General features: G+C 50.4%; 3 protein-coding genes across 4 annotated transcripts; 1 reads left to right on the top strand and 2 right to left on the bottom strand.

Moving 5' to 3' along the window:
* Positions 1–1,671: 1,671 nt before the first annotated feature.
* Positions 1,672–15,852, top strand: LOC122366225 (pseudouridine-metabolizing bifunctional protein C1861.05-like). 2 transcript variants are annotated; one of them, XM_043338222.1, is made up of 15 exons: positions 1,672–1,704; positions 3,673–3,913; positions 4,732–4,872; positions 9,017–9,245; positions 9,588–9,786; positions 10,055–10,179; positions 10,465–10,540; positions 10,769–10,880; positions 11,140–11,199; positions 11,460–11,621; positions 12,063–12,191; positions 12,558–12,807; positions 13,023–13,147; positions 13,345–13,487; positions 13,820–15,852. In XM_043338222.1, exons 2-15 carry the CDS (start codon positions 3,695–3,697, stop codon positions 13,995–13,997), a joined length of 2,148 nt encoding a protein of 715 aa, XP_043194157.1. In that variant the 5' UTR covers positions 1,672–1,704; positions 3,673–3,694; the 3' UTR covers positions 13,998–15,852. The 2 variants fall into 2 exon arrangements, with proteins under 2 accessions (XP_043194157.1, XP_043194148.1); XM_043338213.1 differs by lacking the exon at positions 1,672–1,704 and adding an exon at positions 1,982–2,246.
* Positions 5,308–8,328, bottom strand: LOC122366236. Its single transcript, XM_043338234.1, has 3 exons — positions 8,141–8,328; positions 7,755–7,931; positions 5,308–7,438 (listed from the first exon to the last, which is right to left on the bottom strand). The coding sequence occupies exons 1-3, from the start codon at positions 8,214–8,216 to the stop codon at positions 6,198–6,200; spliced, it is 1,494 nt and encodes a 497-aa protein (XP_043194169.1). The 5' UTR covers positions 8,217–8,328; the 3' UTR covers positions 5,308–6,197.
* An 11-nt stretch (positions 15,853–15,863) lies between the features above and the next one.
* LOC122365959 (chorion peroxidase-like) lies at positions 15,864–27,033 on the bottom strand. The gene is made up of 15 exons (XM_043337654.1): positions 26,918–27,033; positions 26,502–26,570; positions 26,117–26,235; positions 25,283–25,380; positions 24,836–24,994; positions 24,326–24,505; positions 23,747–23,937; positions 23,250–23,433; positions 22,791–22,918; positions 22,191–22,393; positions 21,634–21,814; positions 20,983–21,141; positions 20,397–20,697; positions 16,382–16,481; positions 15,864–16,109 (listed from the first exon to the last, which is right to left on the bottom strand). The coding sequence occupies exons 5-15, from the start codon at positions 24,855–24,857 to the stop codon at positions 16,037–16,039; spliced, it is 1,722 nt and encodes a 573-aa protein (XP_043193589.1). The 5' UTR covers positions 24,858–24,994; positions 25,283–25,380; positions 26,117–26,235; positions 26,502–26,570; positions 26,918–27,033; the 3' UTR covers positions 15,864–16,036.
* Between the last annotated feature and the right edge of the window lie 134 nt (positions 27,034–27,167).

Raw genomic sequence — 27,167 nt, 5'->3', positions numbered from 1 at the left:
TAGTTGGTTGAGGTCACTGCACTCATGGAGCTGATGGAGGATTTTGTGAGTCTCGTCTCCCCGTTGTCTTCTCTCTTCTAGGGGTGGTAAGCTTAAGCCGACTCAGCCGTTCTGGATACTTTAACCCTTGCATTCCCACAATTCTTCTGGTAGCTGCTCTTTGAACTGCTTCACTCTTCTTGATATTATATTTTTTATTAGAGGACCATACTTGGGGGCAAAATTCAACATGAATTGTGAGGGCGAACAAATGTTTTGTATGCTAGGCTAAACAATGCCGGACTCAGCTTTTCAAATGTTCTCCTTACCAGTTACCATGCCCCAGCTGGCATATGGTCGTTGAGTGCATAATTTAACCCTCGTCCGTATTGGTGTTTTTCCAGCCGCGAACGTATTATAAGGGGGACCGTTTGACCCCCCCTTGCCGTTTCGCCCCTGATCGAGCTAGAGCTTCGCGGAAAAAGAGTGTGTTGCCCGTGACGAGAGGAAGCCGATGATACCCTACTTTAAGGTCCTAGGTCATCGATTGACCTTCCAGGTCAGGTCAATGACCCAATAGTCGGGAAAATTGGGATCCGTTTGAACGTTGTAATGGGTAGCTGCTATCAAGATTCCTTTACTACACAATGGGGCTCCAATGGGTTTTTTTTTTTGGGTGCTGATCACGAATATCATGTTAGTTTTGATTACAGGTGATGCCTGCATGCATTTAGGCCAGGTGGGGTCAGTTCAGGTCAGGACAACCAGTAGAAGTCCTGCCGAGTATTTGTAGTAGGTGTCAACCGCCTCTGACATCTTCGTTACATGCTACGAAGGCACCAAAACTACATACTTCGTAAATGTTCATATGGTTGCTAAATTCGAATTCAGCTCCAAAAACTAGCCTAGAAACATGCAAAACTTGAAAGTGAATCGAGGTCATCAAAGGTCAGTGACCTGACCTGACCTTCAGGTGACCTTGTCATCCACCCTAATGCATGGGACATCATATCACATGTCTGAACACTTGAAACCACGAAAAGACTGCAAACGCGCGGCTAATGCGAGCCGACATACGCCGAATCGCGATTCCCGTCAAACATGGTTTCGAAAAGTAGGTCACAGGTCAATGGTCATTTGGGTCAGGGTCATGAAATTTTCAGGGTAGGTGTTAAATTGACTAAAGCGAGGGCACTGAAAGTTTCGTCGCGATCGACCGCTTTTTGCGCGAGTATTTCGCGGAAAACTGAGGGGGGTCCGTTCGACCCCTCTCCCCTACGGGGGAGGTCGAACGGACCCCTTAACACCCTAACGGGCGAAGGTTGATACGTTTGTTGAAATCTAGCGAGGAGTCAACAATAACACCTCGGTCTCTTTGTTCGTTGGTGTTCTCCAGCTCAGTACCACCAAGCGTGAAGATGGGCCTACTATCGGACATCATTTGCTTGGCAGGTACCTATTCGAAGAGTCTGACACTTTGAGGCATTATAGACCATATCATATCTGCTATGTAAACTTCGTAATCAACCCCTTACAGCCTTAAGTTCCCACACTCCTCCCCTCCACCGTACTCCCGCCGTGTAACTACGTGCGCGTCGCCGCTCGGCATCACTCTTCCTCCTATGCAAATTCCTGCCACCAGATGTCACCCACTTCGCTGTCTCGAGGCGAATAGCGGTGTGCCTATTGAGCATTGGGTTTAAATTTTATTTTTGGTCGGGTCCTGTAAGTGAACTGTTTGTCATATATGACATTTTTATGACTATTATGTGATTTTTGGGCATGTGATTACTTCGCAGTTACAACAAGCAGAGCTTGTGACGGGCGCACTGTCACAATTTTATTTTGAAACAGTCAAAATATTCTGATTTATGCATTGGGTTTCAGTTTTGGGATTTGTTGCGACAAAATTTTATTTTCTGTTGATCAACATGTAATCTGAACTGATAGAGGAAAAGCACTCATCAAATTCATTTCATTTTGTGTTTGTTCAAGTTCACAGCCATAGTTGTTCACTAATTACAAATTTATACGTTGTTGTTGTGTCCATGCTCCACGAGTTCCACTTTATGCTCCACTCTTGATACTCCTCATTTCAGACAAATTGAAATGAAATCTGCTCGCTGTGAAGATGTATGTATAGTTGCCAAATACGCATTTATGATATTGATCAGGGCCACATGTTCTGTAGATTTTTGGTGAATCTGACTCAACTTCAGCTTGGACTCCTCTGCCCTAGGATTGATAACTTACATGGGTCTTCTTTTGTAAGCACCTCTTTTCCAAACTCCAAACCTTTATTGTCACAAAACATTGATATGGTAGGCATATTTGTTGTATTGACAAAGGCATGAATATGAAAATCTAACCATCAGTACAGGGTGGGGCAGCATAATCGGGAATGCTTTTTGGGCTCTGGTCATGAGTAGGCATGGCATTATTTTGATAAATTATATCATGGCAATGAAACGCCCAAAAGTTGTGCATCATCTGACATGACTACATCCATGAGCATGCAACTTCCTGGAAAAGAGCAGCAAAATAGTTCGACGGTGCTCCAAGTGCTTTGCGCGCGCCCATAGACACTAATGTTAAACGAGTAAAACAAGAACATTTTGTTTAAAACAATGCCATTCCACGTAAAGGTTGCTGGACAGGTCAACGTGTTATCACGGACGATAAGGATTGTGTGGGGATACTTAGGACAAAAAGTTAACGTAATCGTCGTAAAATAACTCTTAGCAGAGGACATACAAGATGACTCACTTGAATATAAGGAAGAAGCTCTTGAGCATATTAAAAAGAAACAATGTTCAAAACTTCAGCGACCAAAAATCTTATCACCGACTGGAATACGATAAAAAAGAATGGCATGCCATATAGGGGATTGTATCGAGAATATTGCAGCGGTCATGCAAAGTAAACATCCTGTTGAGGTGATGGACCTATGGGTGGTCTTCAAGGGAGGTGCACGTGGTGCACCCTACTTCATCGAGCCCGGATAAAACGAGCACCTCTGGTAAATACATCCACACTCTGGCAGACTCACGTGGAGTCGTCGGAAGAGAGGATCACTGACGGTCCAGATCACGTCTTACGAGGACTCTGTCCGTGCTGGTACTGCAGTGAGGACGACATGTTATTGTGTAGGGCACCTCCACCTGAGATGAACCAAAAACTTCTGGTCCTTCAACTCCGCCGATTTAAATCCGACCAAATTCTTTATATGGAGCGTTTTTTGGTAGAAGTTTAATGAACAACTTATCATCAGTAAAAACGGTCTTCAGTGCAAGGTACGAAGCTGATGGGCGATCATGGACAAGCAGGAGGCTGCACGTGCATGCGCGTGCTTTTGGACCCGCCTTGAGAAGGTCATCGACGCGAAGGGCGGTCAAATAGGATGAGGGATAGGTAAAAGGTGACCGATTGATGGGATGTTGTTAAAATAGTGCTTGGAGCTATATTTTTAAATTCATGACCAAATAATCCCGTTTGATATTTATTCCCGATTATGCTGCCCCACCCTGTAGCTGCATCAATACACATCAAATATATTAACAGCATACAGAATGTTTTATCCAACTTGTAATACCAAATGGCCTTATAGGTTATAGGTAGCATTTAGCCTGTTTGAATTTATTTTTAATGGGGATAGTCAGAATGCCTCTAAATTAGCTTGACTATATTTTTCAGCCAACTTTTGCCTGCTGGGACCATGCAGGCTGCGATCGCCGTGCGAAGAGTGCTCGGCGCGAAGGCTGGCCTTGTGCGACTGGGGCGCCATCTGTCAATGCAGGTGGCGCCACCAGTCGCTGAGGCATTGAGAGCAGGCGATGCCGTCGTCGCGCTAGAGTCCACCATTATCACACATGGAATGCCCTACCCGCAAAATCTGGAGACAGCTGAACGAGTGGAGGAGATCATCAGAGAGCAGGTAAAATTAACATGAACTGAGTGTGACACATTTCCAAAGAGATTCACATCTTAGAACACACTGCCACACAGCTGCCTTTGTTGCCTGCGAGAGATTGTTGATTTAAATTTTAATTTTACACATCCCAAAATCATTTACACTGATTTCAAAGCAACTTGCAGTGGAGCTTCATTGAAAAACCTCGAGAAATACTGCTTGGAGTTATGACTTTATTCTAGGAGTTGCTCAGTTTTGAAACATATCTTTTTTCATATAGAGACAGTTCTGTTGCAACACACAAGGTTTACCACTTTCCACTATAATCTTTGCCGGTAGTGGCGATTATTTCAGTGGCAAATTCGCAATTATTTCACCTTCGCTTTGTTTGATGCAGCCTCACACAGTTACATGTAATCATGCGCGCATATTTAAGATGCATGCACATTTTACATCCTTGCTTTTCAGGCATGTCGGCATGTAATAAATGCCTACCTCTCACTCGCAGTACGAACCGCCCCGCACCGCCGCGCCGATCAGAGTCCCGACGAGGGACTCCGCCCGCCCCTCGCCGGGTCACGTAACGGGTCACATGAGAAATCATGCTGTAGGACTTCCAAAAACCTACATCCACATTGCACATTTTCCCAGTTACGCTTGAAGTGCTTGCCGGGTCTGAGATGTTCAGTATTGTCAGACATATTTATAAAATCCGGTTTTAATATACTCGTAAAATCTGATTTAATGAAATCAGATGTCCGATATACCGTGACTAACTCGGACCGAAGTGTTGGCCGGCGTGGCTCTGCGACCCCCCGTCTCCTACCCTCTGTGTGTGACAGGGCGCCGTACCGGCCACCGTGGGTATCCTGGGCGGTCAGCTGCACGTGGGCCTCAGCCGTGCACAGATGGAGCGACTGGCGCGCCACGAGAGACCCTGCGTCAAAACGTCGCGACGCGACCTGCCCTGTGTCATGGCCAAGGTGGGTCATTGTGCCAGTGGAAGCGGGCGCCGTTTCGTTTGCGCCATTAGGTGGGTTGTATGTTCATTGTTCGAGGTCACAACCTTGAACCTTTCGTCATAGCTCGCTTTGCTTGAGTGAGTGGGTAGCTGGGCTGATAGGTGATAAGTGTGTTGTGGGAACGAACGTTCAAGTTACAGCTCAAGGAAAGCAAGTACGGTTCATAATTAACTTGGGCTAGCTGAGAGGGCACTCCCTCTCAAAATATCTCGCAAAATTATTGATGGGCGTGTTAAAATGAAATCATTTTTGACCTGACCGAATGATATTTGCCGGATTTATCTCTCGCTTTAACGAGACCTATTTATATACATACGAGAAGTCTTGAAGGATGAATGAAGCATTGAAACTGTTGGAACTCTAAAACATTCCGGACGTCTGTGCTCTCTATAGGTATCGCTTCCTAGTTACTTGCTGCATGAACTGTACGATATTGTCCTTACTGTACGAATTGGTGATTTGCTTACGGTGGATATCTGAAGTTCACCTTCGTACTTACTAATGCAGAGTAAATCGCAGTGTTTATTCGCCCATAGCTCAACTTCCTTGGGTCTTAGCATTCGTGATTTCAAAATGGCTGCTTAAATTTGTCGGTATATCACGCCAGCCAAAAGTTTACAATTATAACAGGAGCGCCATAATGATCGAAGTGAATCAGATCAGGCTTTCACATCAGTGAGTAGTGGCGCATATCGGACAATTGCTGTCACTCCTGAATGTTGTCGAACTCGATACCACTCCAAACTTCATTGTCCCGGTGCGTCGTATTTGTCGTCGCCGTGAGCTGTTTTCTGCCAAGCCTTTGGACATGCGGCTCTGTCAGTTGGCTGACGTTCCAAACGCGACAATCGGCTGCACGAAAAGGAAACTAGGACGCGGCCGTCAAACTTTAGCCGCAAATGATCGCGCTATCCACTGCCGCTGAGAGCTGTCAAACTTCTGTCATGATCCATTGTGTTTACAGCACTGGTGGACATTTGATCTACCTACCTGCTTCTACGGTTCAGTGTGATAGTGCTTTTTTGCGGGTCTAACTGCAGTTAAGCTGCAATACATGGGAACTTCTTTCAGGTGCTATTGAAGCGGGTAGGCATATCAGTCATAACTTTCATTGCAGAAATACACGCGTGTGTTATGGTTTGCATCATGAGCTAGCGTGTCACTCGGTGTAGTACAGTGCCAAAGATAAAACGTCCAATTGGGCGCTGGACCCTGGTTCTCTCGGTGTTTGAGCCGTCCGGTGCCCTGTCCTCTCCTCGACCCTCCGCTCTCGGCGGCCACGGGCCTCACTCGCGGCTGATCTGGTTTCCGAACACGGCCGGCCACTGGGCGATGGCCTCCTTGTCGGCGGCGCCGCTCGGCAGCGAGACCACCACGCGCACGGTGCGCCCGTACACGGCCGGCTCACAGGCCAGCGCCGTGTCCACCTGCGGCGGCGTGAAGCTCGTGATGGCCGCCCTGGCGCAGAGCGCGTAGTCGCCGGCGGGCGTCTTCACCCACACGGAAACGGGTACCGGCGCGTCGGGCTTGCTCAGCGCCGTGTAGCGCACCGTGCGGATCTGGTAGGTGGCCCCGAGGTCGACCGACAGTACCTGGTGGCTGTCTGTGACGGCCGCGTGCCAGACCCGGTCGCGGCTGATGTCCTGGCCGAGGTACTGACAGATGGCTCCCAGCAGAGACCGCTCGCTTGTCAGCTGAAAGTGGAGCTGCTGGCCGACCTTCACGAACGCGCGCCGGCCCAGCGGCAGCGCGGTGATGTCCCACTCGGCGCCATCGTACGCGAACGGCTCGTTCTGCGTGGTCAGGAAGTCGGTGTCGGATGTCGCCGACTTGATGATGCCGAGCAGGATGCCAGACCAGGTCTGGGTTACGACACCCTCACCGTGAGTCGGCAGCTCGGCGCGCGGCAGCTTGCTGTTCAGCACGTCCAGCTGCTGAAGCACGCCTTGCAGGTTGTCCAGGGAGCGCGGCGCGTACAGAACGGCGTCCAGCTGGCGGCAGCGCTCGTAGCTGGCGCTGCTGTTTCGGATGGCGTCGGAGAGGAGGGTGAGCCACGTACCCGGCGAGGTCTCCACCCACTGCTGATCGGACATCAGCTGCTGCGGGTCGCCGCTGGCGCGGTTGAACTGAAACACCTTCTGGGTGACGTTGGGCTCGGTGGACGTCGAGCTACTTGTCTGTTGGACGAAGATAAGTGACGATCCCTGGATAGCATCCGCCGCGTGCAGCGTGCACGTCTTGTTGACGAATCGGAAAGCGATGCAGTTGGGCGTCTGTGTTTGACAGGATGCAACACAATCGGCGTCAGAACCGGCGGAGGCGCTGGCGAGGGCGGGCTGGGCGCGCAGCGTCCCGCTGAACTTGTCGCTGAAGTGGCCGAGCTGGGGGTCCAGCAGACAGCCGGCCTGGCTGAGGACGAAGTCGTCCAGACACTGGCACTCGGAGAGGTGGCAGCGGGAGGGTCCGTGCAGCCACTGACAGTCGGCTGTAGTGAGACAGCTCGTGGTCTGCGCCGTGGTGGTTGTCACTGCTGGACGGGGACAGTGGGTGAAATTATCAGAGAGCAGGACACATGGTATTAATTGCCATAGTTATTGCTCGTAGTAAACAAAAAATTGAAATTGCATGGATACATAATACATATGCGTATTGCATAACCTGCGTGGAGAACAAGAAACAGCAAAATCCTCACGTCCTGTAAAACAAAGCAAGTGTAAGACTAATTCATAAAAATAAGTCGAATGGGCCAGGCTCAGCCGATAATTAACGGAACATTATATTTGATTGAGCAGGGGCCTGCGTTGCTACCCTCGCAATCACTCAGTCTCTGGCCCGCACTCTACCTGAGGTAGCGGTAAGCGGCGAGGCGCCCGGCTTGTGGCCCTCCGTCCAGGCCTGTGTGGTCGTCTCCGTGTTGTTGGGCATCATTCGGTGGTGTGAGAGCCGACACTCGCCCCGCTCGGCGCTGTAAGCAGCCGCCTGGCACGTGACACGCGCTAGACAGGCGTGACTGCAGACGCCTGCCGTGTCGACCGGTGGCCCCAGGTCAGTAGGATTACCCGACATTTTTTTTTTCAACGAAGATGTTTTCATAAACAAATTGTTAAATCGGTCACATGAAAGATTGAATCTGATCATGAGCCTCATTGAAATGTGTTAATACTACCAACTATCTAAACACGAATTTTACATTAGAAACCTCACGTTTGTGGGTGGCGCATCTACTCACATTCTGTGATGCCGGTCAGCACCAGTTGGCTGGCGTTCGTCTGAAACGTTACGTCACTGGGCAGGAAGGCAGACATTGTGGGAATGGTGACGGCACCACCCACCGTCGTTTTAGAAAACTCGTCCCACGCCGCTACTGAGAGTGAGAGGGAACCAAACAATAACAGGACTGCGCTCGAGAAGGTTGTTGATTTGGCCATGTTCAGATTTCGCGTGTTCACAAATCCACCACTCACAAACATAAAGGTTTGGGGTAGATGATGTGTTCTTTTTTCAAGACGACTTCCTTTCGGACTTGCGGTTCTATCGGTGGTGAGGTCTGTCCAGAGCTGCACCCGATGCGATGACGGTGAACGGTGCGCTGCGTTTTATATCTGCTCACTGCGGCAGGAGCCGTCTGTCGCTGCGATTAAAACTGTCGTCGGTGTATCAATGTGTCAGCAGCATACTAACTTGTTGATGTTAAGTGGCAAACTTTTTGGTGAGGTAGAGTGGTTTTAATGTGTTTTCTGTGCGAATGCGTATGCATGTTTGACGTGTGTGTAGGGACGGGGACAAGTCGTTATTATAAATTCAACGCCACCATAAAATACCTACCGCTGCCTGCCTGACCCCTTTTCTCAAAACCTTAGCAAACTAACTCCCGTCTCTCCCGGTCGTCAGGGCCTTGATGCCGCGCGGCACCACCGTGTCCATCACGCTGGTGGCGGGGGCTAACACACCCTCCCCGTCTCACCCTCGCGGCCAGGGTGTAGAGTGTAGGTAGACTGTAGCTCACACACTCTCCCCGTCTGTCCCTCGCAACCAGGGTCTGGACGGCGGCACCACCGTGCTGATCACGCTGGTGACGGTGGCTCACACCCTCCCCTTCACCCAGGGTCTGGACGGCGGCACCACCGTGTCTGGCACGCTGGTGGCGGCGGCGCGCGCCGGGATCTCCGTGTTTGTGACGGGCGGCGTGGGCGGCGTGCACCGTGGAGGCCACCGCACCATGGATGTGTCGGCCGACCTCATCGACCTGGGCCGAGCGCCCGTCTGCTGCGTCTGCGCCGGCGTCAAGAGCATTCTGGACGTGGGACGCACGCTCGAGGTGCTCGAGACGCAGGGTGGGTCGCAGGATGGGAGAGCGGGGAAAGCGTGGCCCAGAGCGCTCTGAAAGCTGGAATGTGTCGATGGCTTTTAGGGGGACTCTCCAGTCTCCAGAGCCCAGAGTGGTTAATGGTCGTGGCTGCCTGTTGATTGCCATGACGATGAAAGCCGTGTATTGCGTATTCAACTTTTACCAATATTTGTATAGCTGTCTGTGCACTTCAGCATGTAATGAAATATCTCATCCTTTTTGTTCAATATATTTTTCGGTATTCTGGTTCGCTTATTTCCCTCGACAACACCCCTGGCATACTGGCATTGCAACTTTTCTGACGTGCGTTCCCCTGTCTTCTTCCCAGGCGTGTGCGTGGTTACCCTGGGCGAGAGTGACCGTTTCCCGGCGTTTTTCACGTCCGACTCGGGCCACCGGTCGCCTCACCACGTGACCACGTGCTCGGAGGCGGCCGCCGTGGCGTACCAGCACTCAGAGCTGGGTCTGGAGAGCGGCCTGCTGCTGGCGGTACCCATACCGGACCAGTACCGCGCCGAGGGACGATCGTGAGTGGGCGCACAATGGGGAGGGGAGGAAGGGCGGTGGGAGGAATGTGTGGGAGCCGGGAGGGAGTAGTGAGAACAGGAAGTTGGAAGTGAGATTCCAGGAAGGAGTCACTGTAACGTTGGAATCTTTCGACAGCTTGGATAAAATAAACACTCATTATATTTTGGTCAGTAGTGGTCAGTGGTAACAGATACCGTGCCGAACATTGTCGCCCTCCGCCCCCGTTCTCCCGATGTAACACCGTCTGTGTTTTCTGCGTGTCGGCAGCATTCAGGCGGCTATAGAGCAGGCGGTGAGCGAGGCCGAACAGCAGGGCGTCTCGGGCCGGGATGTCACGCCCTTTATCCTGGCCCGGGTCAACGAGCTGACCGGGGGCGCCAGTCTGCAAGCCAGTATCCTTTGACGTGCGGCCAGCCTGCTGCCGGCTTCTCTAGCTGAGATTACTTTTGCTGTAGCTGCTGAGCAAGAATGTCAATGTGTCATGTGCAATGTGCATTCGGTTTATGAAGGGCCAAAAATCATTTCGAGATGGAGTTTCTGAAATTTATTTTTTAAGGTTACCTCGTTAATCAAAAACTGGGTTAGTGAATGGTGGCGTATCTTTTTTTAGAATCCAGTACCTTTGTGTGAGTTTTGGTTTTTAAGATTTTCCCCTGGTTTCCTCAATGCTGCATCAGACATACATTTGGTGGAAAACAACGCCCTGCACGGCGCCAAGGTAGCTGTTGAGCTGGCCGAGCTCAAGAGGAACAGGTAGGACACTGAAAATGTACCCATTTATCACCTTGAGCAATGACTCCTCTTCAGTGTTTTCCCGTAGAGGAGTGTGGAAGATTATTTGTTTCTTTCATTCATCTCGGTGCCGGTGTTGGCAATGTTTACCATGACTGACTGCGAGATGCCTGACATCTTAATCTGTGCGAGATATCGATGAAAATATGATCAGCTATGGCTTATGATAGTAGTCCTGTTTTGCTTTAGAGGCAAGCGGGGTCGATTAGAAGGTTCGGTAACCAGAGCGGCAGCGCAGTCAAGAGACAAGGTGCAGAAAGACGACCCTGCGCCAGACGCCAGCGGCGGTAGAGGCGTACCGGTGAGCTTGAATAAATCGCTATAATATCGCTATAAATCGCTTATAGTGCCGCCAGCGGAAGCTTTGCTTTGCGTCGTACTTTAATGTGACATGTTGATCCTTTTATATGTAACTAGCTGAACATGATTTTGGTTTTGTTTGCTTTTGCTTTTCGCACTGAAATTTTGCATTGCCAGCAGCTGTTTGCATAGTTTGTTTTTCTGTTGCATATTATTCCTAGTATTGTTCCTTTATTTCGTTTTGTATGCTTTTCTTTCAGACCGTAATTGGTGGCAGCATCGTAGACTTTGTCATCAAAACTACCGATAAACATCTACAGGTAAAACCGAGTTTCTTAAAACCTCTTGAAATCCTGGCATCTATCGGAGGAGCTCATCAAATTTGTAAATGATACCTTTAAAACCATTTAACTCCTCAAATGGAGGCCATATATCATGTTCTCAGAAACCTGGACCTCCACAGCGGAGGACGAGATTTGCTGGACGTGGCAGTGGCTGTCATGTTATGTTGGTTAGCGAGCAGGTCGCTCAGTTTTCTGTCTATCCCAGCCCCTCTGACTTCCCCTCCCCTCTTTCTCAGATGGACGGGTCCACGCACCGGGGCCACATAGCGCAGAGCTACGGCGGCGTGGGCCGTAACGTGGCCGACGCGCTCTCCCGGCTGGGTCACCGGCCGCACTTTGTATCGGCAGTGGGCAGGGACCAGCTGGGTCTCGCCGTCATCGCCAACAACCCGCACATGGTGAGGGGTGGGTGGGGGGGGGGAGGAGGAGGGCTGATCGGGAGGGGAAGACGTGAGATTGTTTGAACCGTGTAAGAAGCTTAGGAAGGATATGAATTTACCAGCATTCAAATATAACATGTTTTTACCAGAATACGATAGCATGGTTCAGAGACATTTTTCGATCACGTTGTTTGAGAACCGCTGGGAGTACTCTCAGATCATTGTTTCTAAACGACGATACTCGGATGATTTGCATGCCTAAAATCTTTGGAAAGCTGACTGTGTAACCTGTGCACCTCACTGAGAGGTACTGGTGTGGTAAACCCTCCGCTTCCCTACTTATTTCTGTAATTGCTACCGTGTCTGCGCCCTGACGTTCTGACGGTGCTCGGGGCTGACGTCTTTAGTTGCCTCCTGTCATCTTTAACGACCCTGTCCGTGCCCCGGGTGTTCGCTCAGGACTGGCGCTGCGTGGACCGTCGGGAGTCCCTCTGCACGGCCAGCTACGCTGTCCTTGTCGACAGCACTGGCTCGGTTCAGTTCGGCGTCGGCGACATGGACATCCACGAGGCCATCACGCCAGAGCTGGTGGGTAGAGCGTGGGGAGACAGAGAGAGAGAGGGAGGGGAAGTGATGGTGGGTAGAGCGGGAGAGCTGTGGAGTTTGGAGCCATGCGTGGCGTTGGCATGGAGTAGGTGGGGTCCACAGTCACACCCGCCTGCGGCGTGAGACCTACTTGAGACCTTTTCAGGGCAGACTTCTTCTTACTTGTGGCTTTGAGTGAAGCTTAATGAAAAGAGCCAGTTTGCTATCTTTATTCTATTATATTATTTATTATTTATTCTTTATTATATGTTATGACGTTTTTTCACTTCTGGTTTTAAGTCGTGTCATTGATACCCACTCTCACCCCAGCCCTCTGCTGACCTGCCGCCGTTCCGTCCCCCGTCTCAGGTTGAGCGGCACCGGGCGTCGCTCGTCTCCAGTCCTCTGGTGGTGACCGACGCCAACACCCCCTCTCCCAGTCTGTCAGCGGCCGCGCGCCTTTGCGCCGCCGCCGGCGTCCCGATCTGGTTCGAGCCGACCGACCTGCGCAAGGCAGTCAAGTCGGCGGCGCTGCTGACAGCGGGCCACCAGCCGCCGGTGCTGTACAGTTCCCCGAACGCTGCCGAGCTGCACACCATGCTCACGGCGCTGACGCCAGGTGCGGGAGGGGTAGGGGGCAGAGGTACTCACCATGCTGACTGCGCTGACGCCAGATACAGAAGACAGCCTATGGGCTTCGTTTGCGGGTGCTTATCAGTTGTAGTGCTGTTACTTAATTGTTCATAAAAATTGATTTAACACACTAGTTTTTTCATTCTGTGGCCATCTAAATCAGACTGTTGTCAAACTAAAGTTACTGCCCTTTCTTCTCAGATCGGCCCGGTGCGTTCCACCTGCTGAAGGGCGACCAGCTCCTGGATGCGTGCCGTGACGCTAGTCTGCGCCTGCTGGAGCACTTCCACTGCCTACTGGTCACCATGGGAACCAACGGCGTCATGGTGAGCGCGCGCGTGTTGTCATGGTAACCAGAAACGCGTGTAATACTAGCTAGTCTACGGCTTTAATCACTCAACCAGCCAATCAAATATGATCTACGTTAGATCCATAGGCCATGAATGGTGTCAGTCTTGCCTTGCAGGTGTATCGCTGCATTTCACAAACTTGCTATAAATAGCACGCGTCTCACGTTCCACAGATCAGCCGCCGCGGCGGCCGCTCGGAGCCGCTGCCTTTGGGACCGGGCGCGCGCGCTCTGCCAGCCGGCGGCCCGACCTCATGTGTCCACTATCCGGTCACGGCCGCCAGCAATGTGGTGAACGTCAGTGGCGCCGGCGACTGGTACGGAACGGGAGGAGAAGTGGGGTCTCGGTCCTTGGAATCGTGAATGGGAATGGGAAAGGGAGAGGATAACAGGACGGAACCCGAGATGCTGAGTGCTTTGAGACGATTTTCTTAAAGATACCATCATGACTTGAATTTGTTAGATGATGGTTTTCAAGTGCATTCTTTCTTGTTTTCTTTCAGTGCGTTTACCGTCGGTCCTCTGTGCTTTTTCGTCGCTGCCCTTGTCGCGTGAACTCTGTACCCTAACGTGAAGCCCCAAGCTCTGTAAGATTCACACACGCAATTCTTTCCCTCCTGACCGCCTCCTGTCTCTCTTGTTCCCTCAGTTTCAACGCCGGTTTCATCTCTGGCCTGCTGGCGGGCCTGGCGCAGGACCGGTGCGTACAGCGCGGCCAGCAGCTGGCGCTGCAGGCCGTGGCCTGTGCCGCCGCTGTGCCGGACACACTGCAGCTGAGCGACGCGCCAGAGCCGCACCAGGCCCCTGGCGTGAGCCGGCTGCCCTGAACGGAGGTAGCGCCGCGACAGAGGAACGCGTGGTCAGGTCAGCCGGGCAGCAGAGGGAGCTTGAGCCTTTCAGATCCGTGGTGGGTCCAAGGGTGGTATGATGTAGGCTGGTGGGTTATGCGAAGCCTTCAAACGGTCAGACTCTGACCAACAGCTATCTGAGATGGTGGATAGGTGACTCAGTGCATGCATGACAGGGTACGAGAGTACTGCCATCTTGGTACGCGGGCGGGTACATCGTGCTGTTAATTAGCCTTACGGAGGCCGGGTGCCAATGAGAGTCGTTGGCGGTGGCTGCGGGTAACAAGGGGTCCACCTCAGGGACATACCCTGTCTCGCTCACCAAGCCTTTCATTCTTCATGAACCAGTCACTGCCGGTGTATTTCATTTCATGCTCACGGGTATCTGGCGAGCGCATTTAGACGAACGGTAATGTTCCACATGTGATTGGGCCAGACTTTCGATGCAATTTTTAGCTGTGGACTGTGGTCGTCCGTGAAACATGGGACCTTTCAAGGCTGTGGAAAATTTATTTACATTGATGGTAACAGCTTCCCGTGCCATTTCAAACTCTATGCATAACTTGTCGGTGTGGTGTGATAAATAATGATTGTGGCAAAATTGCCATACACTGACTATCAACTTAATACTAGAGAGAAGATGCCCTGCTCTGGGCAAATTCTTTTGTATGTCAGCTACGGTGCGAGAATATATACATATATTTGACTGACAGGCTTCGCTTTCGCATAGCAGAGGTGTTGCTCTCGCTAGGCTACGAATACGGCGTGCTTAATTGCTCTCTCATCAGTGATAAACTGGAGCACGTGCCATATTGTGCTGGCATTAATTATGGGTGTTTATCCTGCCTTTCCTTCCTTGCTCGGTCTTGTCTGTAGGGTATAGATTTGCTAGTGGGAAAGATAAAAATGATTTGAGTGATTTCAGGGTTTTCAGTCTCGTACTCTGCTAACGAATTAGAGATAGTTGACAATTACTTTTTATAATGTTCAGTGTTTGTGAAAAACAGTGAATATTGGCTGGCAGATCGTGAAGTGATCTGCTAGTAATTAATTGATAAAGGGTGCATTAATTTTGTGTGTTCCCGAGCTGTAAGAATCGCAACGCTCATGATATTTCAGCTATTGACCTATAGCAGTAAAGGATATGTCAATGTTTTCAGTGTAATGTTACAGTTGCGACTATCTGAGCTAATGCTGTCTCAGGACAATATGTTTATGTTTCGGAGCATCATGTACTTTATGTTTTGTAAGTTTATGGAACATTTTTGAACGGCATTTGACCAAATGTTCATCAGCTTTCGACGTTTCATTTTAACTCTCTGAAATGAGCCTGCTTAAGTAATTGAAATGTCGAGCGGTGAGTGATTTTGTAAATCTGAGTTGGTAGGGTGATACTAGATGATGAAGAGCTCAAGGATATTTTAGTTAATTGCGGGGTCATTGCCGCATTAACTGTGAAACTAGCATTGTTTATACTCAGTCTGTTGAAGGGAGCCTGTGAATGAGAAGCAACATTCTGTTCACATCGTGTCATTGTTATTGTGGGTTTTTATGGTCGTGTTCCTTGTCGTGTGCCTTTGGCGAGTTGTCGCAGCTCGCCGCCCTCTTGCCTTGATCATGGAATACTCGTTGATGATTTAATCTATCGTGTTGATCACCTTAGCGCGATCCTGGATTACGGGTATATTCGTATACTTCCGTAGTTCCAGGATATTCCGCGATAATGCTGCCTACACTCGGACCATCCTTTTTTAAATGAGCAAGACTGGTGTCAATTGTGGAAATCGTTTTTTTGTGTTTCTATCATTAACAAATAAAAGAATGACAGTCGGTACTATTGTCTTTATCGGGACGTTTACAGAAATGAACTAATCGCCTCGCATTCCTCACACCCAACGTATACTACTCCAAAGAACGCGCACGTCAGATTGCTTTTCGCTCCCCAATAGAATTCAGGACTCGATTGTAAGCGCCGACACACTGCGCCGACACCCAGTGTGTCGTGGTCTTTTTAAGGTTTAGCGCCGCCGGGGCAGGACGTTTCTCCAGGCTTCCATGGTGAACGTCCGTCGGCATCGGCGACCGCGGCGTCTGTGGCATTACAGAACGTTGTCAGAGAAGACAGGGCACAGCTTGAGAGTGGGACATGGAGTCTAGAGCTGGATAGAAAAGTTGTAAGTTAAAGGAGTGATACAGACTGAGCTCCAGACACTGGATGACGCAGACAGACCTTGGCATGCTTTCATCACGACGTAAACTCCATTGGCAGTGTCTTATCGCTAACTCGACCGACTTGACACCTGAAGAGTTCTCCGGCGTCCTGCCCACGTCCTAGCAATGGTCATGTATGTACCGACACTGACCTGCTGATGAAGAAGGCGTTCTCTTGTATCCTGCCGAGCTGCGGGAACGCCTCACACAGTACGGCCGACCAGGACATGGAGTCGATGGCGTCCAGTTGGGCTGCAACACGGGGCAAGTCACGATTATCGTCCGATGGCGGAGCAACCGAGACTGTGCTCTTGCTGGGGTGTCGGGTCATACAAGCATGCTATTTGAGACCAGGCGCGTAACCACCACTGGGGACACTGGGGACCGGTCCCCAGTAACTTTTGGGTTACCGGGGACCGTCCCCAGTAAAACTGACGACCTCAATTTGCATAGCGAAATATTGTCTCTAAATCGACGTGAAGAGTAATATGTAGTCAACGTAAGACAACACTATGGATGTTTTGTTTAACCCTCGCCGGCCGAGGGGGGGGGGGGGCGGGTGCCGCCCCCCCCCATAGGGTTTTTTTTCGCGATAGCTCCGAACACGCTGGCGATAGAGAGCTGAAACTTGGCATACCTGACCTTTGATCCAAGCCGGATCTTTTGACACCAACCGCATTTTTGGGTCAGGTCAGGTCACTGACCTATGACGTCATAAGTGAACCTCTGCACGGTCTTCAGATGTCGCAACTTCGCAACGCCCTCACTGCCAGAGGAGATGTCACAGGGAAATGAAACTTGCAGGTTCTAGTATCCATTATGAGTCCCACAACTTGTATCTCTCGGATTTTTCCTAAAGGTCATATGAGGTCAGGTCATTTTCGTGACCTCACCATTATAAGTCAATGGGGAAAAATTCAAACTGCTATTCTGGCGCCGGGAACGATCTCCAACTATCTCAAGCACACAGAATCGTGATTTGATGGACTCCTTGCAAGGTTAGATGCGTCACTTTTGCAATGTTGACCTTGCGTGACGTCATTTATGACGTCATCAAGGTCATATTAGTTTTTTGTCAATAACTCTTGATCAAATTGAGCTAGCGAGTCGGGAAAGCCACCAATGGACTCAGGAAGACCTGCCGAATCGAATGATATGCGACATGACCTCTTTCGACCAACTTCGTGACCTGGGGGTGCTGACCTGACCTTGACCTGAGGTCAACACCCGAAGTTGACCTGACCCGGACAAAAACTATATCATTCGACGCGCCTGAGCGAGACGAACACGATGCTGCCAAAATCGGCGCTCTGCGGCCGTTTTTTGCGAAGTTATTCACCAAAAACTGAACCATACCTTGGGGCACTTGACCTGACCTCAGAGGTCACCGGTTGACCTAGGACCTTAAAATCGGGTACCAATCTCTGCGTCTCGTAACGGCGCACACGCTCGTTTTTTTCCGCGACGCGCTAGCTCCACCAGGGGCGAAACGGCGAGGGGAGGGTCGTACCCGCCCCCCCCCCCCCCCTCGGCCGGCGCGTATGTAGAAAACCAATAGGTCCGGCGAGGGTTAACCAGCGCCCGGGTGGGCCTCTCAGCAAACTTCGCCAACAATACCAATCAAATGACATGCAACATGACCTTTTCCGTGACCTGGACCAGGGGTCAAATTTTTAAAGTTGACCTTCTCAGGTCAACTTATAGTTTATTCGACGCGTCTCGATGAGACAAACGCGATGCCGGTAAAATCAGCAAAGCTATGATGCAAAAACCTTTTCCGCAAAGAAAAACGCCAGCCTGGAAGCTAAAGCATTGACCTTAGGTCAAATCTGAGACTTGAGAGCATTACTCAGAATATATACTACTGAACGGCTCTGGGAAAGAAAAATGGAAACCGAGGTCTTTAACCGAGATTTCCATTTTTCTTTCCAGAGCAAGTTCAGTAAGATATTTACACGTCAGAAACTCACAATTTAATTATTGAAATCACCTTTTTTAAGATTTTTATAAAAAAAAATCACCAGAACTGTAGGTCATCAACCCGTGCCGGAAAACAGTGCAGGAAAGATGGATACCTAACGCTAAAGGGATATCTCGGCGTATGGGAAAGGCCTTTGCAAGCGCTATCGAATGCGCTTTCCCGCAACATTGCAGCTCTATTGGTTCCTGACTTATGCGCCGATTTGTGAAAAGTTGTCAAAATTGGGAACAAAATTTCGTGAAAATTTTACATTTGGTGACCTGCAGTGACCTCAGCGATGACCTGATCAAAAAATTGATGAAGTTAATTCTGAAAGATACTGTAGCGAGCTATCTGTTGCTTTTTACCTCGTCTTTCTAGCTTGGTTACTTTCCGAGATAACCTGGTGTGGCCAAAAAGCCCCCCCCCCCCCGGTATTGTTGAGCTGAACACATTCATGATGTTTTCAGCGCTCTAGCATGTTTCTACCTACTATGGACGTCAAACCCCTTGAGACCCCACTTTTTTGCGATAATTTTTTAATGCGTCAACTCTCGTTGACAATATTCTGGCAATGTGTGTTTCAGAACCTGCCGAAACTTTTATTACTAAGGTATTTTGACGCCAAACGATTATGAAAGGTACTTCTCATTCACTCGTAATGTTAAATTTCACGGAACAAATCTGCTGTTTGGGTAGAGGCTACGCGCTCATGGGGCGGAGCCACGTAATGACGTCAGCGCTAAGCTCCGCCCTACCCCTCCGGCGCTCCTTGCCCGGCGACCGGTCACTCGCGTCTCTCGCTCCATGCAGGCTTGATGGTGGGCGGTAGCTGGTAGCGGTAGCGGGCGCTGGTAGATGGCATTTAGAGCAGATGGCGCTGGTGGCGGGGCTCGAGTGTGGCCGAGCGCAAGCCTCTGCCCGGGCCTGAATTGACCTTAGCATTACGAGTGAATGAGAAGTACCTTCCATAATCGTTTGGCGTCAAAATACCTTAGTAATAAAAGTTTCGGCAGGTTCTGAAACATACATTGCCAGAATATTGTCAGCGAAAGTTGACGCATTTAAAAATTATCGCAAAAAAGTGGGGCCTCAAGGGGTTTGACGTTCATAGTAAAGTTGTGGTAAAAAACTGTTGGGGATGTTTCATGACCTGAGATGAGCTGAGGGGCATAGAGGGGGTCACAGGTGCAATTTTCCGGTTCAATGTGCCATGTTTACCTGTGTCACGGTGTTTGAATGTGTTTTCGGCCAAAAGAAGAGCATTTCAATTTTCTCCCAATGACCTTTAATGGAGAGGTCGTAAAATTTTAATTGACCTGACATTAGGTCACCGATGTGAAAACTTTGAGATAGGTAGGTATACGAATTTCTCATACTGATTTCCTCAAGTAAAAGCTCGAGTTTCAAACTTCTGGGATGTAAACTATGGAATGAATTTCACACACGATGCGAAATTGAGGTATCATAAGCTATACCAAGTTTCACGGCGGTGCGCGCCGAGCCGAGGTTTACCTTACACGCGCAAAAAAAGCTGGCAGGTGTGGCCAAAAACGCCTCCACCCTCTCCCCCCCCCCCTCACACACACACACACTCCGGCGAAGGCTGATCCTGAAATATCATATTTGGTTTTCGCGGCCCTCCATGTGGTCCCCAGTAACTTCAGACTCGTGGTTACGCACCTGTTTGAGACGATTCACGTAGAAGTTTGCGTCTTGAATGAATGGCTGGGGAGAAAGGCACATCGCGATGTAGCGGGGCGCCCGTCCTGTCACTGACCCATTACAGCATCTCGAATGGTTGTTGATGGTAGTTGCCATTCTCTTTGCTCGTCACTCATTCTCTCAGTCGTTATCCTCCCAGTAATTTTCTGAGGCTGTCAAGTACCGTACTGAGGCTGTCAAGTACTGTACTTGTGTCCTACAAGTACCGTAAAACGGGGTGAAGTGAGACAGTGAGGTGAAGTGAGACACAAGATACACTTCTTCCTCTAATGAACGCTGTTTACGAACTGAGCAAAACGTTGCAAACTTCCATGAAGTTTGCACCGGAAGTTTGCACCGTATTGGTCAGTTCATAAGCAAGCTGTGTTAATTAGAGGAAGAAGTGTATCTTGTGTCTCACTTCACTCCACTGTCTCACTTCACCCCGTTTTACGGTACCCTTGTGGCTCCACTTCCCAGCGCGATATCGGCGCGCAGCTCACCGTCGCTGAACATGGAACTCTCGTGATTGTAGAAGTGTCTGTCGGCGTACTTGAGCCGTGTGAACTGCTCGGCCAGCAGACACTGGAAGGTGGGGCCGACCAGAGCCCCGCCGGCGGGCTCCTCGGCCACTCCGCCCACAAACAGATCCACGTCCTCCACGGAGCGGTATACGGAACGGAGCTGGGCCACCTGACGGTATACAAACAGAACAACTAACAGGTGCACAAACAGGTACACAAACAGGTACACAAATAGATCCACGTCCTCCACGGAGCGGTACACGGCGCGGAGCTGCGCCACCTGACGGCGCAGGAACAACAAACAGGTGCACATACAGGTTCACGTCCTCCACGGGGAGCGGTACATACACGGCGCGCAACTGCGCCACCTGACTGCACAAACCGACCCACAAACAGGTACACAAACATATACAAACAGGTCCTCAAACAGGTCCACGTCTTCCATCATGTAGGGAACTGTTTAATGCCAAGATTTACTGATCAGACAGATCAGGGATAGTAGTCTGGCGTTGCGATATATGTCGAGCCATCTTTGGGTCAGCTCACCCAGGTCAGCTCAGCTCACCCTGCCTGGTGTCATGGCGTCGTTGAGGTGCTCCCAGCGGGTGGGCGGGTCGCCCAGCTGCGGACAGGCGGTCTGCAGAGCCGCCCACGTCTGGCTGTATGTGCCGATCCCGTGGTCTCTCCCCCGCTGGATGTTGAGAGCCACCAAATCCAGACCGTGCTGCAAACCAGTGGAAAATGTTTGAGGTGAAAATAGGTAAAGGTGACTCAAGATACTTGACCTCTAGTCTTCTTAAATCGCTAAGGTGTTTCCACTTTCCATTACGGCAATCCCTAGTGGAACGTGACTATAGTTATCCCATCGCTGCCTCAGCATCGTGGTGGTTATACTGTCCCGGCAGGCATTCGTGTTGTGCGGGTCAGTCTACCTCCTCCACGCCTCGACCAACGCGCAACGCAAGTCGACTTATGCTGAGATTGGACATCTCTGCGTTGTTTTTAGAATGAAAGCTGCTGAATTCAATGTTGAATATTTTTCATAGAATATTTAACTGGACATTGCGTTTTTTCTTCTTTGAAGAATCAAAGTTCATTAATTCAATGCTGTCTTTTTTCACATGCCTAGATATTCGACCGTCTCCCACTCCCTGCCTTTGAACTCGCGCTCAAACTCAATATTTGCACCATCCGGCGCTGCTCTCAGTCTGCTGACCTGTCGCTCGCCCCTGAACAGAAGGCCGACGATCTCTCTGGAGAAGGTGCTGTCCATCCGCTGCGCTGGCTGGCTGATCAGGCCCCGTATCAGCGACAGCAGCATGCCCCTCTGCTGCATTTGGCCGCCCGGGTTGAAGAAGACGTCACTGAGCCGCAGCGCTCGGCCCCTACCCGGGACGCTGCCGGGCACGGGGTGGGTCATAACATGGGTGGGAATGCCGGTTCGAGATGGGAGATGCAAGACACGGTGTGAGCTAATCAAAGGGAAATTTATAGTCACAGACCTGTGACTTGTTCATCAAATGTGCATCTTGTTATCGAATCAAATCCTTGGGAACAGGTTTGTCCGGGAATTTCTCGTTCAATCAGTTTTCGTCCCGCATCGGGTGAGAAGAAAGAACAGGTTTTCTGGAATTCAGTTATATGCTAGTTTTTTTTTAATCCTTTCGATTTCATAACATACAAACAATCTAGTTATAAATAAACATTTGCATAGATTTGAAGTGAAAGTAAAGAGATTTCTTTAAGGCATATTTTAACATTGCCCTGCCTTACCTGATCCTCCCGGCCACCAGCGAGTGTCCGAAGCGGAAGGCGGCGGCAGCAAACTCGTTGACGATGCCCGGGTGCAGGTCGGCCCGATAGCGGCCGGGCCGGTCCAGACCCAGGCGACGCACCATGTCCGCTCCGAGCACGATCGGCAGCCACTCGGAGTAGATGACCCGCTGCATCAGAGCCACGTTCACCGCCCGGCTCTCCTGCGGGCGCACGTGGCGATGGGTGATATTATTGTCGTACCACCTCTAGACAGCGTTGGGTGACGCGCTGGGAATGGGAGGGCGGGCTTCATACGAGAGGTCGGTAATCTTACATGCAATCTTCGAGTGATTGTTGCCGATTACAACTGAAGAAGAGGATCATGAAGTTAAGTAACAACATGGTGTCGTCTGTGGTGTAAAAACCGTAACGATAACCAAGTCGTGAATAGGCCGTCGAGTCCACAGGTGGCTGGGGAAAATCGATTGTAAGTGAAACGTGTAAATGTCAAATACCCTTCACTCGCCGCGAGTGACACTAAGATTGGGTGCCGTCAGTCACACGCGAAATGCGAAGGACGGCTGGTGAAACTGACCTTTGGTTGTGAGTTACACCTACCTGAAATATGTCCTCGGCGGAGGCTCGCGGGTTGATCCGTCTGAGGGTGTCGGCGATTCTGTTGTGCATCGTCACCCAGATATTGTGGATAGCAGTCAGCGAGATTTGCTCGTTGACACGAGTGTCCCCTGGGGACGGAGGTGCACCGTACAATAAGCGTTTGTAGGGGAGTAAACGATGTAACAACAACCGTGCGGCTTGCCATAGCCGTTGGCTGTAGACAGATAGGGAAATCAAAATATGGTACGTCAATGCATGCCAGAAAACAAGTTGATTTGCTGTTTGAGAAATTATAGCTAAATAAGAAAAATATCAACCACACGCATTCCTTTATTTATACGGGTGACGAGACGGTAAAAAGTCCTTGTTCTGTCGAATTCCGAACTAAGCTCCCCGTCTCTCCCTGTGAACACCCCCCCCCCCCCCCCCATACGGTCCCGTCTCTCCGTCCCCGCTCACCAGCCCGGAAACAGACGCCGTTGTTCTCCGCGCAGCCCTCTCCGGCGCCGTGCGGCATCCTGGGCAGCCGGCCGTGGGCCGAGGTTCTCATCAGGTGGGACCCGGCGCGTCGCAGGTGCGCCAGCTCGGCCGCGCTGCTGCCGTACACGTTACTACCGTCCAGCCAATGGGTGATCTGGTTCACCTGTGTGTAATCGATCGGTGACGAGGCAGAAACGGTCAGTGAACGCGGTCAGATGGCCATTCAGCTGTTATTGTATCGACATCATGTGATCTGGGCTTTGGTGGTGTGACACAGCTGGAAAATTGATTTGTATGTGCTTATCTGATATCAGATCCCTGATCACTTATTCGAAATACATGATTCAACTAACTTGGTAATAAATGTTTTACCCCATTGCGCCAGTGTTTTATCAATGATCTACAGTTTGACAATGAAGTATCGCCAGAAACTACGTCTGAATACGCCAGAATACGTCTGGTCCTGCCGGACCGACCTGCTGTGCGGGCTGCTCCCCACATCCATCTCTTAGCGCCGGGATGCTCCGCAGAAAGTTCAGACATCGCACACGGAACCGCGAGTAGAAGGGGTCGTTGGCGGGCACGTCGATCGGAAAACACTCTGGTAGCTGGCGGACGCGGTCGCGCGATATGCCCTCGCTGCAGCAGTTCACGCCGGAGGTCACGTCTGGAAACGACACAGTATGGGGTTGTTACGACTGAGATCATTACATGGATCTCATCTGAGATCATTACGGATAACAATATGGTGCGACTTGCGGACGTGGGAAGAATCGATGTGTTACGGCTATGGAGCACCTATGCAGAAATTAGGAAAAAGCATATCATAATTGTCTCGTGGCTTGCATCGGCACAACACTACTGCCGCCACTCCTGAACTGTGCACAACACCGACCCGATTGCCGGGTGCGACATAAAAAGCACCTTATTCACATTACTGAATCAGTATCCTTTAGGTATGTACAACATGCATGCCCGCAAGCTTGCAACATCTAGAGCTGGATAGGTGGGCATTGATTGGCAGAGGCTTTGCTCTACAGTGTACGTATACGTACTGAGCCTCTGGACAGGCACGTGGGTGATGTCGTGGTCGATGAACTGTCCCCACTGCATCACGGACAGTGTGAACCGGCCCGAGGCGGAGTTCTCGCCGACCGAGGCGCACCGCGAGCTGACCAGACGGGCCGAGGGCAGCGGACTGCCGTCCCTCCCTCTGGTCCGCGGCTGCAGAATTCCTGCACACAGGAAAAGGTCCGTTTGAAGATCTCAGCAAATGGAAAACGACATCAGTCAAACAATTTTATAAACAAATACATGGACGTCTTTTCTCATGCTGGATCTGCTGCAGTGACCTGAAATATCGTGGCTCTTTCTGACGATTGAAATGCTAAAGATGCAAACATGAGGTATGAAGTGCGAACTATACGATCAAATAATAACTCGGACGTTCAGAAAGCGGTAACGCAGGTGACAAATTATACATATGCGCACCGCACGGATGCGGTTTGTTTCTGCGTGATGTCGGTGATTGGATTATAAAATTCATTCCAGAGAACAGTTCCCACCGTCGTCGTAGTTGCTGGGCATGATACGAATGAGCGGCGCGTTGGCGCCGCCCCAGTGGCTCTGCTGCAGGTTGTTGCACGTGCCGTCAATGGAGCGGACGTGTCGCGGGAGACGGCAGACCGGCCGCTGGCCGCCGCACGGCTGCGGCTGGCCACCCTCTGAAATAATGGCTCACTTTATGTCAAGAAACGGGGAGAAAACGTTTCAGGGAGAAGCTATTGTTATGTGCTTGTAACGTTATGGGTCACTACACAGGTCTTCAGTCCTACTCAACTCATAATGTTGGTGTATTTCTAATGCGTTTTGATATGTAGATGGTAGCAACTCAATATGTTTTCCTAAAGATTCAGACAGTGTGATTGGGATGGCTAAAGGATATCTGGAAAGTTTGACTTGCCCGTTTATACGAACGACGCAGAGCTTCACATTCACATATAGGTACTTACCGCTGGTCCTGGGCTGGGCGCTAGCCCCTTGTAGAATTGTCAGAATAGCTGGAGGGTAGATGACGTCAGACACTGGCAACCCTTGGCCTCGCCCAACCCTGTGAAAAAAATGACAATCATTTGAACATTGTGAGCTTCGTCCATGTTACGACCGTGGACGGTGGAGTGCACGTATGAAGAAGGTGTGTTGTTTGCAGCCAGGCAGCTCACTGGGTTATGGCACCTTGCTGAGTGTTTCAAATAGTTATGCAATCTTTTCTCTGTTTTTTTTTTCTAATCAGATCAAAGATCGCCGCTGGGCGAGCGTCGTGCGTAGCGCGGCTGAGCAGGGTATACGAGCCCGCAATACTCGGTGGTAGTGCGGCACAGCCTACCTTCCAGAGTGAACGCCGCGCTCGCGTGATGAGCTTCATCCCTCAACACACGTGTACAAATTGTGACATTTCCAAAGAAGTTTCCGCTAGCTAGCGCAATGATCTGACACTAGTGACTGTGGGTGTGTGCATGCTTATTTACTTATCTTATGAATATGTGTTTGATATATTTTTATTGGGCATTATTGTAGGCTAAAAATCATGATTATGCTCGTCCTTCTGAATTCCTATGTCCGGGGGCTAGGTTTACAAATTAATGGAGCTGCATCAATGCTTTCTCCTTGCTGAAGTTTTCTACCTCGCGTATTTGACTGGCCATTGCCACCCAAACATTGGCCGGGCGGTTTGCTAGTCACTCATTTCTCGGCGGTGCGCTGACCCTTCGCCCCTCATACTACCGAGCAGTAGATAGTCTAGATACTCATCTCCCTCGCCGGTCCGCCATCCAGTATTTACCCACCTCTCCGCGGTGCGCAGCAGCGCCTGGACGGCCGTGTTTCCCGCTCTCAGGATGGCCGGCGTCGTCTGCGACTGGAGCAGGCTCAGTCCGGCAGACGATCGACCATCAACCGTCGCCAGCTGCGGAGTGCAGCCGACGTTACCGTGACTTCATAACAAATGTATGATTAAAAACACACATAAATCATGTGACCTGAAGCATATCTAAAAGGCAAAAACAAACTTCCTTACAAACTACTAAAAAATCATTCGTTAGCTTTAAACAACTATCGACAAAAAGTTACGAGTGACGGCTGCAATTTATGGATATGGTCATAATTAAATATATAAAATGAGAGCTCATTAGTTGAATGAATGCCCGAGACAAATTGTGACTTAGAACTCACCTGACTTCGAATATCTGCTATTTGTTGGCTGATTTGACCGAGGGTATTAGTACTGACAGCGTTATTTATCTGCAAATTGCAGAAGGTTATAATTGCCTTAGTGCATGACTGTTGTGACACACACACCCGAAGATTAACACTTTGTTATGAGGAGGGTGTCCATTTTGTTTTTAAATGAGCCAAAGGATATCAGTTGATTGAGTGAATTCGTTGGAAAGTGGAAATTAAAGTAATGCTGTCTCTAACTCTCTAGTATTATTACTGGGCATAAGATATTCTGTTAGATTATCTGCATAACGACTGAAAGTATTATTGTACCTATTTCTCTGTCAAAAAACATGTTCCACAACTATAGGCTTAAAAATCGTCCCGTTCCAACAAATCTTCTTGGCTTCTCCGTCCGGCCCTGACCTGACCTGCTGAATTCGGGGCACGGCGAATCCCAGTCGGCCCGGGGAGAGCACGTCCTGCAGCGGCGGCGATGTCGTCGGCCGCGGCGCGGGCCGCGCGGGGCGCCGCCGCCGGGCCCTGGGCCGGGTCGGCGCGGGCCTGGCTGTCGCGGGGCGCCGCCGGGCCCTTCGCCTGGTCGGCGGGGGCCGCGGCACCCGCGGTGTCACCAGCCCCGGGAGGCCGGGGAAAGTCGGCTGTGTGGTCACCGGCAGCTGG

The sequence above is a fragment of the Amphibalanus amphitrite genome, unplaced genomic scaffold, assembly GCF_019059575.1.
Source record: "Amphibalanus amphitrite isolate SeventyFive unplaced genomic scaffold, NRLGWU_Aamphi_draft 000029F_arrow, whole genome shotgun sequence".
NCBI lineage: Eukaryota > Metazoa > Arthropoda > Thecostraca > Balanomorpha > Balanidae > Amphibalanus > Amphibalanus amphitrite.
Note: the sequence above shows the minus strand (reverse complement) of the source record. Positions and strands in the feature narration are given on the sequence as shown.